This window comes from Carcharhinus amblyrhynchos, chromosome 18, assembly GCF_965287045.1.
Source record: "Carcharhinus amblyrhynchos chromosome 18, sCarAmb.v2.hapA, whole genome shotgun sequence".
In the NCBI taxonomy this organism is placed as follows: Eukaryota; Metazoa; Chordata; class Chondrichthyes; order Carcharhiniformes; family Carcharhinidae; genus Carcharhinus; species Carcharhinus amblyrhynchos.
In genome coordinates, this window is record NC_137341.1 from 2,058,523 (window position 1) to 2,071,791 (window position 13,269).

The 13,269-nt window shown below is 49.2% G+C and overlaps 2 protein-coding genes across 2 annotated transcripts in view; one reads left to right on the forward strand and one right to left on the reverse strand.

Annotated features, from left to right (window-relative positions):
- The window catches only part of LOC145354774 (uncharacterized), a 22,568-nt gene continuing 9,299 nt past the window's right edge, over positions 1–13,269 (reverse strand). Inside the window, 1 exon segment of the mRNA XM_080206250.1 lies at positions 1–1,320. Within this exon segment, the coding sequence (XP_080062376.1) occupies positions 459–1,320 (862 nt within the window). The 3' untranslated portion in view covers positions 1–458.
- The window catches only part of LOC145354754 (uncharacterized), a 27,273-nt gene continuing 16,978 nt past the window's right edge, over positions 2,975–13,269 (forward strand). The window contains exons 1-2 of the mRNA XM_080206217.1: positions 2,975–3,297; positions 5,590–6,703. Coding sequence (XP_080062343.1) covers positions 5,905–6,703 — 799 coding nt within the window. The 5' untranslated portion in view covers positions 2,975–3,297; positions 5,590–5,904. The remainder of the gene's footprint in view (positions 3,298–5,589; positions 6,704–13,269) is intronic.

The window sequence follows — 13,269 nt, forward strand, 5'->3', positions numbered from 1 at the left end:
CAGATCAGCCATGATCTTATTGAATGGCGGGGCAGGCTCGAAGGGCTAGATGGCCTACTCCTGCTCCTATTTCTTATATTCAAGAATATTTTGATGCAGTGAATGGTAATGACTTGGAATTCACTTCCAATGAGGGTGGAAGAAGTGGAGGCAATGAACAATTTCAAAGGAGACTGGAGGGGCATTTGGGGGGTGTTTGAAATAGAAATGTTGACTAAAGAAAAACTCAACTTCCAAATGCCCTGTCACTCTGTCATCCTTGTGAAATTTGAAACCAGGTATTCACAATAAGACTCAAAGAGCATCCACCCACTGGAGGCTAAGTTAAGAGACACCAGCCAGTCTAACAGAAAGAAACCCTCTGACCCTCCCCATTGACCAACTGTGAGAATGAACAAAATGCAGTCCTGGATGTAACTGAGAGCAGAAACAATAACAGCAGAATCCAACCCCTGGAATCACTCGTGAACTCGCTGATGTCTCAGCAGCTGGGATGAAACTCTGAATCCTTTCCCACACTGAGAGCAGGTGAACGGCCTCTCCCCAGTGTGAACCCGCTGGTGTGCCCGCAGGTGGGATGACTGAGTGAATCTCTTCTCACACTGAGAACAAGTGAATGGCCTCTCCCCAGTGTGAACTCGCTGGTGTCTCTGCAGACTGAAGAACTGATTGAACGCCTTCTCACACTGAGAGCAGGTGAACGGTCTCTCCCCAGTGTGAACGTGCTGGTGCGTCTGCAGACTGGATAAGTGAGTGAATCCCTTCTTACACTGAGAGCAGGTGAACGGCCTCTCCCCAGTGTGAACTCGCTGGTGTCTCTGAAGACTGAAGAACTGATTGAATCCCTTCCCGCACTGAGAGCAGGCGAATGGTCTTTCCCCAGTGTGAACTCGCTGGTGTGTCCGCAAATGGGATACCTGAGTGAATCCCTTCTCACACTGAGAGCAGGTGAATGGTTTCTCCCCAGTGTGAACTCGCTGGTGAGTCCGCAAGCTGGATAAGTCAGTGAATCCCTTCTCACACTGAGAGCAGGTGAAAGGTCTTTCCCCGGTGTGAACCCGATGGTGTGTCTGCAAATGGGATAACTGAGTGAATCCCTCGCCACACTGAGAGCAGATGAACGGCCTCTCCCCTGTGTGAACTCGCTGGTGTGTCCGCAGGTTGGATGACTGAGTGAACGCCTCTCCGCACTGAGAGCAGATGAATGGCCTCTCCCCAGTGTGAACTCGCTGGTGTCTCTGCAGGTCAGAAGACTGAGTGAATCCCTCCCCACACTGGGAGCAGATGAACGGCCTCTCCCCAGTGTGAACTAGCTGGTGTCTCTGCAGATGGGATAACCGAGTGAATCCTACCCCACACTGAGAGCAGATGAACGGCCTCTCTCCAGTGTGGCTGCGCCGATGAGCTTCCAGCAGAGATGGGACTCTATATCCCTTCCCACAGTCCGCACACTTCCATGGTTTCTCCATGGTGCAGGCGCCCTTGCCTCTGTCTTGGATTGAAGCCTCGTCCACACAAAGAACGAGTACAGTGTCGGCTTGCTCTGAACAGCGTGATACTTATTAGGCTGTGTAACTGTTAAAGCTCTTTAGTCACTCGAGTGTGGCCGTGTGTTGGTGCTTTCACAGTCACGCTGACATATGAAATCTTTTCAAATCAACAGACCAGGCATTCATTTCTCCTTCTAGACCCAAAGGCCGATGATATTCAGGTTGCCAGCAATATGACTATCAGATCCAGATGTGCCATTTGAGATTTCTGCTTGTGATTTCTCTTTCAATATCCTGTGAATTGAGTTAACAGAAGTCATCAGTGTCAGTACAGGATAGGACTTCAAAATAGACAATTCTAGTTTCTATGGAACATTCCTCCCTCATTCCCCAAAAGCTGTAAATCTCCATCCCACACACTCTCCCTCCATTCTCACTCTGCTGTATCTAATATTCACCCTCCCAATTCTCCTGAAGGTGCTGATTGAGGCTGATTGACAGATCCATGCTCACTGCTTCCTGTCCTGGACACAGAGAGCTGAGAATCTCCATGCAGGCTGCCAGACAGATCTCTGTCTCTGTGAATGGATTAACAATGTGTGGAATGTACAGACTGATTTCACTTCCTTTCCCTTCAGTTGCTGCAAGTCCCCAGTTTCCCCCCAGAATGAGGAAAGAAATGGAAAGGGGGAGTAAAGAAAGTGTTTTACTCACAGATGTGGGAGACAGGAGGAGGTTTGAGTCTGAAGCTCAATCTTCATTCAGAGAGAGAGGAGCAGCAGCTTTCCTGGGCACTGAGGAGCTGCTGAAGAAACTCATTGACCAACTTCCGCATTCAGACAATGGGGAGCTCTGATTGGCTGGAGGTGCTGCGTCCTTCCGGTCCTCCAACTCTTCTCACTCAGTATGAAGGTCAGAGGGCGGGTTCCCTTCGCACATGCGCAGCTTCCTCTCTCTCGCTCCCTCTCCCCCGCACATGCGCAGCTTCCTCTCTCTCGTTCCTTCTCTCCGCATATGCGCAGCTGCCCCCTCGCTCACTCCCACCTTCCCCGCACATGCGCAGCTTCCCCTCCCGGGCTCCCACTCCCCCGCACATGCGCAGCTTCCCCTCTGCCCGCTCGCCCTCTCACCCGCACATGCGCAGCTTCCCCTCTCGCTCCCTCTCCCCCGCACATGCGCAGCTTCCCCTCTCGCTCCCTCCCCCGCACATGCGCAGCTTCCCCTCTCGCTCCTTCTCCCCCGCACATGCGCAGCTTCCCCTCTCTCTCGCTCCCTCTGCCCCGCACATACGCAGCTTCCTCTCTCCCCCGCTCTCCCTCTCTCTTGGACATGCGATGTCCCGGGCCGGGGAGTGGGGGGGAGACCACCGAGCGGCTTCTCGCTCTGGCCGGAGCCGCCAGCCGGTTGCCTGGAAACCTTGGCTCCAGGAGGGGGAGACACAGGTGGGGGCGGGGCTCCCGGGTCGGCGCGCCGGGCCTGCGCACTGGAAACAGGAGCAGAGCGATTCCCATTGGTTGATTCAGACCGGGCTCCTTTGTGAGGTCACAACGCGGAAGTGGTCAATGAGCTTCAGGTTAAACCTTCCTCCTCTGAGCAACATCTGGGAGGGAATCAGTGTCTCCCCCTTTCCATTTCTATTCTCATTCTGGGGGGAAACTGGGGACTTGCAGCAACTGAATCCAGTCGGTATGTCCCACACATTGTTAATCCAGTCATAGAGACAGAGATCTGTCTGGCAGCCTGCATGGAGATTCTCAGTGTCCAGGATAGGATGTGGAGATGCTGGTGTTGGACTGGGGTAAACACAGTAAGAAGTCTCACAACACCAGGTTAAAGTCCAACAGGTTTATTTGGTAGTGAAAGCCACTAGCTTTCAGAGTGCTGCTCCTTCATCAGGTAAGTGGGAATTATGTTCACAAACAGGGCATAGAAAGACACAAACTCAATTTACAAAATAATGGTTGGATTGCAAGTCTTTACAGGAAATCAAGTCTTAAAGGTACAGACAATGTGAGTGGAGACAGAGTTAAGCACAGGTTAAAGAGGTGTATATTGTCTCCAACCAGGACGGTTAGTGAAAATTTGCAAACGCAGGCAAGTTGTGGGGTTTACAGATAGTGTGACGTGAACCCAAGATCCCAGTTGAGGCCGTCCTCATATGTGCGGAACTTGGCTATCAGTCTCTGCTCAGTGACTCTGCGTTGTCGTATGTCGTGAAGGCCGCCTTGGAGAACGCTTACCTGAAGATCACAAGCCGAATGCCTGTGACCACTGAAGTGTTCCCCAGCAGGAACAGAACACTCTTGCCTGGTGATTGTCGAGCGGTGTTCATTCATTCATTCATTGTTGTAGCGTCTGCACGGTGGCCCCAATGTACCATGCCTGGGACATCCTTTCCTGCAGCATATCAGATAGACAACATTGGCTAAATTGCAACAGAATCTACCATGCACCTGGTGGATGGTGTTCTCAAGTTAGATGGCATCAGTATCGATGATCCGGCATGTCTTGCAGAGGTTGCTGTGGCAGGGTTGTGTGGTGTTGTGATCACTGTTCTCCTGAAGGCTGGGTAGTTTGCTGTGAACAATGGTCTATTTGAGGTTGTGCGGTTATTTGAAGGCAAGAAGTGGGGGTGTGGGGATGGCCTTCGGGAGATGTCCATCTTCATCAATGACATGTTGAAGGCTCCAGAGAAGATGTCGTAGCTTCTCTGCTCCAGGGAAGTACTGGATGATGAAGGGTACACTGTCCACCGTGTCCCGTGTTTGTCTCCTGAGGAGGTTGGTGCGGTTTTTCGCTGTGGCACATCAGAACTGTTGACATGGATGCCATCCATCAGGTACACGGTACATATACTTGCAACTCGGCCAACATTGTCTACCTGATACGCTGCAGGAAAGGATGTCTGGAGGCATGGTACACTGGGGAGACCATGCAGACACTACGACAATGAACGAATGAACACCGCTCAACAATCACCAGGCAAGAGTGTTCTCTTCCTGTTGGGGAACACTTCAGAGTGCAGAGAAGGTTTACAAGGATGTTGCCGGGACTTGAGAAGCTGAGTTACAGAGAGAGATTGAATAGGTTAGAACTTTGTTCCCTGGAGTGTAGAAGAATGAGGGGAGATTTGATAGAGGTGTATAAGATTTTGATGGGTATAGATAGAGTGAATGCATTTTCCACTGAGGCTAGGGGAGAAAAAAACTAGAGGACACGGGTTAAGGGTGAAAGGGGAATAGTTTAAAGGGAATATTAGGGGGGCTTCTTCACACAGAGAGTGGTGGGAGTGTGGAATGAGCTGCCGGATAAATGCAGGGTCACTTTTAACCTTTAAGAAAAACTTGGACAGGTACATGGATGAGAGGGGTGTGGAGGGATATGGTCCAGGTGCAGGTCAGTGGGACTAGGCAGAAAAATGGTTCAGCACAGCCAAAAAGGCCTGTTTCTGTGCTGTAACGTTCTATAGTTCTAGTTCACGGGCATTCGGCTTCTGATCTTTGGGTAAGCATTCTCCAAGGCGACACATGACAGCGCAGAGTCACTGAGCAGAGACTGATAGCCAAGTTCTGCACACATGAGGACGGCCTCAACCAGGATCTTGGGTTCATGTCGCACTATCTGTAACCCCCACGACTTTCCTGGGCTTGCAAAACCTCATTAACTCTCCTGGTTGGAGTCAATACACATCTCTTCAACCTGTGCTTAACCCTCTCTCCACTCACACTGTGGGTACCTTTAAGACTTCATTACCTGTAAAGACTCGCATTCCAACCATTATTTTGTAAATTGAGTTTGTGTCTTTATATGCCCTGTTTGTGAACAGAACTCCCACTCACCTGAGGAAGGAGCAGCACTCCAAAACCTAATGGTTTTTGCTGCCAAATAAACCTACAGGATAAGAAGTTCTCAATCAGCACCTTCAGGAGAATTGGGAGGGTGAATATTAGATCCAGCAGAGTGAGAACGGAGGGTGAGGGATGGAGATTTACAGCTTTTGAGGAATGAGAGAGGAAAGAATGTTCCATAGAAACTAGAATTGTCTTCTGAATTCCTATCCTTTACTGACACTGATGACTTGTGTTACCTTGTTTTATAGGATGTAGAAAGAGGAATCACAGGCTAAAATCTCAAGCGTCACATCCAGATCTGACAGAGTCATATTCCGTTGGGACCTGAATCTCATCGGCCTTTGAATCGAGGAGGAGAAACGGTTGCCTGGTGTGTGGAATTGAAAAGATTTCAGAAAAGCACCAACGCTCGAGTGAGAGTGTTCCAGTGCATTGACGGAAGAGCTTTAACCAGTTACACAATCTGAATAAATATCACCCCATTCGCAGCGGGGAGAGATTGAACTCACGTTGTGTGGGTGGACTGATTGTCCACTCGAGAGAGAGGCAAGGACACCCACACCATGGAGAAACCATGGAAGTGTGTGGACTGTGGGAAGAGTTATAGAGCCCCATCTCTGCTGGAAGCTCATCGGCGCAGTCACACTGGGGAGAGGCCGTTCACCTGCTCTCAGTGTGGGGAAGGATTCACTCGATTATCCCACTTGAAGTCGCACGAGCAAGTTCACACCGGGGAGAGGCCGTTCACCTGCTCTCTGTGCGGGAAGGGATTCGCTCTGTCATCCACCCTGCAGAGACACCAGCGAGTTCACACCGGGGAGAGGCCGTTCACCTGCCCTCAGTGCGGGGAGGGATTCACTCAGTTATCCAACCTGCGGACGCACGAGCGAGGTCACACTGGGGAGAGGCCGTTCACCTGCTCTCTGTGCGGGAAGGGATTCACTCGGTCATCCAACCTGCGGACACACCAGCGAGTTCACACCGGGGAGAGGCCGTTCACCTGCCCTCAGTGTGGGAAGGGATTCACTCAGTTATCCAGCCTGCATACACACCAGCGGACTCACACTGGGGAGAGGCCGTTCACCTGCTCTCTGTGCGGGGAGGGATTCACCCGGTTGTACGACCTGCAGAGGCACCAGCGAGTTCACACCGGGGAGCGGCCCTTCACCTGCACTCTGTGTGGGAAGGGATTCACCCAGTTATCCGACATGCAGAGGCACCAGCGAGTTCACACCGGGGAGAGACCATTCACCTGCACTCTGTGTGGGAAAGGGTTCACCCAGTTATCCCACCTGCTGAGACATCAGCGAGTTCACACCGGGGAGAAACCATTCACCTGCTCGGTGTGTGGGAAGGGATTCAGTGATTCATCCAACCTGCGGAGACACCAGTGAGTTCACACCGGGGAGAGACCCTTCATCTGCTCTCAGTGTGGGAAGGGATTCAGAGTTTCATCCCACCTGCTGAGACACCAACAAGTTCACGAGTGATTCCAGGGGTTGGATTCTGCTGTTATTGTTTCTGCTCTCAGTTACATCCAGGACTGCATTTTGTTCATTCTGACAGTTGGTCAATGGGGAGGGTCGGAGGGTTTCTTTCTGCTGGACTGGACAGTCTCATGACTTTGTCTCCAGTGGGCTGATGCTCTGTGAATCTTGTTGCGAAAACCTGGTTTCAAATTTCACAAGGATCACAGAGTGACAGGGTGTGAGGAAGGTCAGAGATATTTAATCAGCATTTCTGTTTGGAACCCCCCAAATGCCCATCCAATTTCCTTTGTAATTGTTTATTGTCTCCACTTCCTCCCCCCTCATAGGCAGCGAGTTCCAGCTCATTACCATTCGCTGCATCAAAATATTCTTCCTCACTCCCCCCCCGCATCTCTGACCCAAAACCTTAAATCTGTGTCTCCCTCGTCCTTGTCCCATCAGCTAATGGGAACAGCTTTTCTTTGTCCACCTTATCTAAACCTGTCAGAATCTTGTCCACTTCGATCAATCTCCCCTCAACCTCCTTTGCTCCAAGGGGAACAACCCCAGCCTGAGATTGACAATAATGAACAAACGAACAGAATATGTTAATACCTGAAATCAAATGGGAATGTTTAATTTCTGTTTTAAAAAATATTGTGAATATATTGTCCTGGACAATAAAGGAATTGGATTAACTAAGCTTGGGTGTGGTTGAATGGAATCTATCAGTGTGGGATCCACCTTCATTGTAGTGAAAGTCTGGAATGTGTCGCTAGGATGAATAAATTGATTTCTTTCTCTTGGAGATATTTACATCCTTGTTTATTGTTAGAGGATGTTCAGGATCAGAATAGGTTACTCTAGAGTGAATATAGTGTCGAAGAATCACCAAATACCTGGAGTTACAAAGATACTGTTTGCATAGAAATACATATAATCACTGTTAGACAATTTAAACATGCATTTTTGAAAACATATTCTATATTAAAAGCATACATCTTGGCTAATGACACTCTAAGGCATGATAGGATATAACTGGGTAAGAAGAATCACATTCTCTACATGTAGATTGTCGACCCATGTTGGATGCGGTGGGCTCGAGGAGGAGTTCTTGAAATGCTGCCGAGATAGTTTCCTGGAACAGTGTGTGTTGGAGCCGACGAGGGAGAGAGCTATCTTGGATCTGGTGTTATGTAATGAGGCGGGTAGAATTAGGGACCTTGCGGTGAAGGATCCTCTTGGGGAGAGTGATCATTGTATGGTGGAGTTTCTGGTGCAGATGGAGGAGGAGAAAGTGGGTTCCCAGACGCGCGTCCTTTGTTTGAACAGAGGGGAGTACGGTAGGATGAGAGAAGAATTGGCGAATGTGGACTGGGGGAGCGCGTTGGAAGGTAGGTCTGCTGAGGAGCAGTGGAGGATCTTTAAGGAGATCTTTCTTGGTGCTCAGCGGAAATTTATTCCGATGGTCAAAAAGGACAGTAGGAGGAGAGGTAATAAGCCGTGGATAACGAAGGAGGTGAATGAAAGTGTTAAATTAAAAGCGGAGGCGTTTAGAGTAGCTAAGAGTAGTGGGAGAGAAGAGGATTGGGAGAGGTTTAAATGTCAACAAAGATTGACAAGTTGATAAAGAAGGGTAGGAGAAACTATGAAGCTGGGCTAGCGTTTAATATAAAAAAGGATAGCAAGAGTTTTTATAAATATATAAAAAGGAAGAGGCTGGCTAGGGTGAACGTTGGTCCCTTAGAGGATGAGAAGGAGGACTTAGTGGTAGGGGATGGGGATATGGCTGAGGTCCTGAATAACTTTTTTGTTTCTGTCTTCACGTAGGAGGACATGAATAATTTGCTGGGTGTTAGAGATGGAAAGGTGGTAGGACTGGAGGGTCTCGATGACATTACTGTTACTAGAGAGGAGGTGTGCGACAGACTGGAGGGGGCTGATTGTGGACAAGTCGCCAGGACCGGATGGAATGCATCCGAGGGTTCTGAAAGAAATGGCGGAGGTGATAGTGGATGCCTTGGTGGTTATTTTCTAGATGTCGCTGGATTCCGGGGAAGTGCCGGAAGATTGGAAAACGGCTAATGTTACACCGTTATTTAAGAAGGGTGCCAGGCAAAAGGCAGGGAATTATAGGCCGGTTAGTTTAACGTCTGTTGTAGGTAAAATGTTAGAATCCGTCATCAAGGGGGAAATAGCGAGGCATCTTGAAGGGAATTGCTTGATAGAGCAGACGCAGCACGGTTTCGTTAAAGGGAAGTCGTGTCTGACAAATTTATTGGAGTTCTATGAGGATGTGTTTAGGGCGGTGGATAGAGGAGAGCTGGTGGATGTGGTCTTTCTTGATTTTCAGAAGGTGTTTGACAAGGTACCTCACAAGAGGTTATTGCAGAAGGTCAGGGGACAAGGAGTTGGGGGTAGGGTGTTAGCGTGGATAGAGGATTGGTTGTCAAATAGGAGGCAGAGAGTGGGGGTCAATGGGTGCTATTCGGATTGGCGGTTGGTGACGAGTGGAGTGCCCCAGGGGTCGGTGCTGGGGCCTCAGCTATTTACCATTTATATAGATGATCTGGAGGAGGGAACCGAGTGTAGGGTGTCGAAATTTGCTGATGACACCAAAATTGGTGGAAAGGCAAATTGAGCGGAGGGTGTGGAGAATCTACAGAAGGATCTAGATGGGCTGGGCGAATGGGCCAGGAAATGGCAAATGGAATTTAATGTTGGCAAGTGTGAGGTGGTCCACTTTGGTAGGAATAATGGTAGGAAGGATTATTACTTACGTGGCGAAAAACTGCAGCAGGCGACGGTGCAGAGGGACCTCGGGGTCCTTGTGCATGAGTCGCAAAAACCCAGCTTGCAGGTGCAGCAGGTGGTCAGGAAGGCGAATGGGATGCTGGCCTTCATAGCGAGGGGGATTGAATATAAAAGTAGGGAGGTCTTGCTGCAGCTGTATAGGGCATTGGTGAGGCCGCAGCTGGAGTACTGTGTGCAGTTTTGGGCGCCGTACTTACGCAAGGATATTTTGGCCTTGGAGGGAGTGCAGAGGAGGTTTACTAGGCTGATGCCGGAGTTGAGGGGGTTGAGCTATGAGGAGAGGCTGAATAAACTAGGCTTGTACTCGTTAGAGTTTAGAAGAATGAGGGGAGATCTCATTGAGACATATAAGACGATGAATGGGATGGATAGGATAGAGGTGGAGAGGCTCTTCCCGCTCGGAAAGGATAGTAGGACTAGGGGGCACAGCCTCAAGATAAAGGGGGGGGTGCGGTTTAGAACGGAGTTGAGGAGGAACTTCTTCACTCAAAGGGTGGTGAATCTCTGGAATTCTCTGCCCGTTGAAGTGGTGGAGGCTGCCTCGCTAAATATTTTTAAGACACGGGTTGATGGGTTTTTGATAAGAGAGGGGATTAAGGGTTATGGGGAGAGGGCGGGAATGTGGAGCCACGACAGATCAGCCATGATCTTATTGAATGGCTGGGCAGGCTCGAAGGGCTGGATGGCCGACTCCTGCTCCTATTTCTTATGTTCTTATGTTAATACAGCTCCTTTGCAAAAAAAAACTCTTACGAGTGTGGGCTCCAGACAGCACAAACCTCCAAGCCAATTGAATAAGAACATCCAGTTTCCTGATAAAGGACAGTTTTCCGATCAGGAGTTACTAGGAGACAGTGGAAAAGAACTTTTGAACGCCACAGGCTACATATTCTCATGCTGCCAGAGAGTAAAATGCTATTGGCCAAGGTAAATGATCCATATTAATAATGATTGGCTTGTGTCGGGCTGGGAGAGCAGAGTGAGCAGGCAAATCATTTTTGAAAGTTATTTAATTGTGATATTGGAAGCAATGCAATTTTGAATAGTTTGGGCTTCGCCAAATTATTCTCCTATGGGTGTGGATGAGGCCAGGCCAATAAAGTCCACCTTCAACCAGAATTACAAACTCCGTGAGTTCTTCGTAGCAGTTGAGTTTTAAATCAGTGAAAGCCAGCATAATGCTTTCTGAAACACTGCTCCGTCCGTGAAGTTTGCTTTAAAGAAATCTACACTTGAAAGGCCAGCCTCTACATGAAATATCATAGAAACGTAGAAAAACTACACAATACAGGCCCTTCGGCCCACAAAGTTGTGACGAACATGTCTCGACCTTAGAGATTACTAGGCTTACCTATAACCCTCTATCTTACTCAGTTCCATGTATTTATCTATAAGTCTCTTATAAGACCCTATCGAATCCGCCTCCACCACCGTTGCCCATTCCACGCTCCCACCACTCTCTGAGTGAAAAACTTACCCCAACATCTCTGTATCTACTCCCCAGCACCTTAAACCTGTGTCCTCTTGTGGCAACCATTTCAGCCCTGGGAAAAAGCCACTCAATCAATACCTCTCAACATCCTATAAACCTCTATCAGGTCACCTCTCGACCTTCGTCTCTCCAAGGAGAAAAGGCCGAGCTCCCTCAACCTATCCTCATAAGGCATGCCTCCCAATCCAGGCAACATCCTTGTAAATCTCCTCTGCACCCTCTCAATAGCTTCCACATCCTTCCTGTAGTGAGGCGACCAGAACTGCGCACAGTACTCCAAGTGGGGCCTGACCAGGGTCCTATAAAGCTGCAACATTACCTCCCAACTCCTAAACTCAATTCCTCGATTGATGAAGGCCAGTACACCATACGCCTTCTTGACCACATCCTCCACCTGCGCAACTGCTTTGAGCTCCTATGAACTTGGACTCCAAGATCCTTCTGCTCTTCCACACTGCCCAGGGTCCTACCATTAATATTATATTCTGCCACCCTATTTGACCTGCCAAAATGGACCACTTCATATTTATCCGCGTTGAAGTCCATCTGCCACTTCTCCACCCAGTCTTGCATCCTATCTGTGTCTCACTGCAACTTCTGACATCCCTCCAGACTATCCACAACACCACCAACCTTCGTATCGTCGACGAACTTACCAACCCATCCCTCCACTTCCTCATCCAGGTCATTTATAAAAATCACAAAGAGTAAGGGTCCCAGAACAGATCCCTGGGGCACTCCGCTGGTGACCGACCTCCATGCAGAATATGACCCATCTACAACCACTCTCGGAGTACTGCGTCCAGTTCTGGTCACCTTACTACCATAAGAACGTGGAGACCCTGGAGAGAGTGCAGAGGCATAGAAGGACTGGGTTATGAGGAAAGATTGGGTAAACTGGGGCTCTTTTCCTTAGAAAGACGGAGATTAAGGGGGGGATCTGATAGAGGTGTATAAAATAATGAAGGGTATAGATAGAGTCAACAGTGGCTCCTAGATTGGAGACAAATATCACGAGGGGTCATGAGCTAAGGGTGAGGGGGGAGAAGTATAATTTCGATACTAGAGGGAGGTTTTTCACACAGGGTCGTGGGGGTATGGAATGCGCTACCAAGTAAGGTGGTGGAGGCAGGCACGCTGGACTTGTTTAAGGTTTACTTAGATAGGCACATGAGGGAAACAGGGATGGAGGGTTATTGGAGACGGTTTTAAATAAGGGTCAGAGCCTCGGGACATTACTGGAAATCTAATGCTACACGTGTTGATGTTTTGTCTCTTTTACTCCGTAGGTGTGTCAGTCCACCTTGTTGTCAAACGAGGGGCATGCACACGGTGGGTCGTGCGTGGGCTGCTCTTGGATGTTTCGAGAGTAGCCTAGTACTTCACGTCGTTGTGTGCACTTAAACCTGGACCAGCAGATGGACACTACAACAGCTCAGTGACTGTCACTGCGAGCTATGCAGATACATGGATTTGGGCCGGTGTCTGTGGGAGTTTGTGCATTCTCCCTGTGGTTGCGTGGGTTTTCTCCGGGTGCTCCGGTTTCCTCCCACACCCCAAAGATGTGCTCTTAGGCTGATTGGTGTAACAAATTGTCCCTAAACTATTCTCCCCTGAATCTGGTTTCCAACGGGGGTACCATACGCATAGACACGGGGCAAAGTAGGTGTAGGAAAAGGCTTTGTTAAGATGGTAGCGCAGGCTCGTTGGGCTGAAGGGCCTGTTTCCCATGCTGGGTTGTTCTTTGTTCTTTGCCTTCTGCGGGCAAGCCCATTCTGGATCCACAAAGCAATGTCCTCTTGGATCCCATGTCCCCTCACTTTCTCAATAATCCTTGCATGGGGGACCTTACTGAACGCCTTGCTGAAGTCCATATAAACCACATCTGGTGTGCAGTTTTGGGCGCCGTACTTACGCAAGGATATTTTGGCCTTGGAGGGAGTGCAGAGGAGGTTTACTAGGCTGATACCGGAGTTGAGGGGGTTGAGCTATGAGGAGAGGCTGAATAAACTAGGCTTGTACTCGTTAGAGTTTAGAAGAATGAGGGGAGATCTCATTGAGACGTATAAGATGATGAATGGGATGGATAGGATAGAGATGGAGAGACTCTTCCCGCTCAGAAAGGACAGTAGGACTAGGGGGCACAGCCTCAA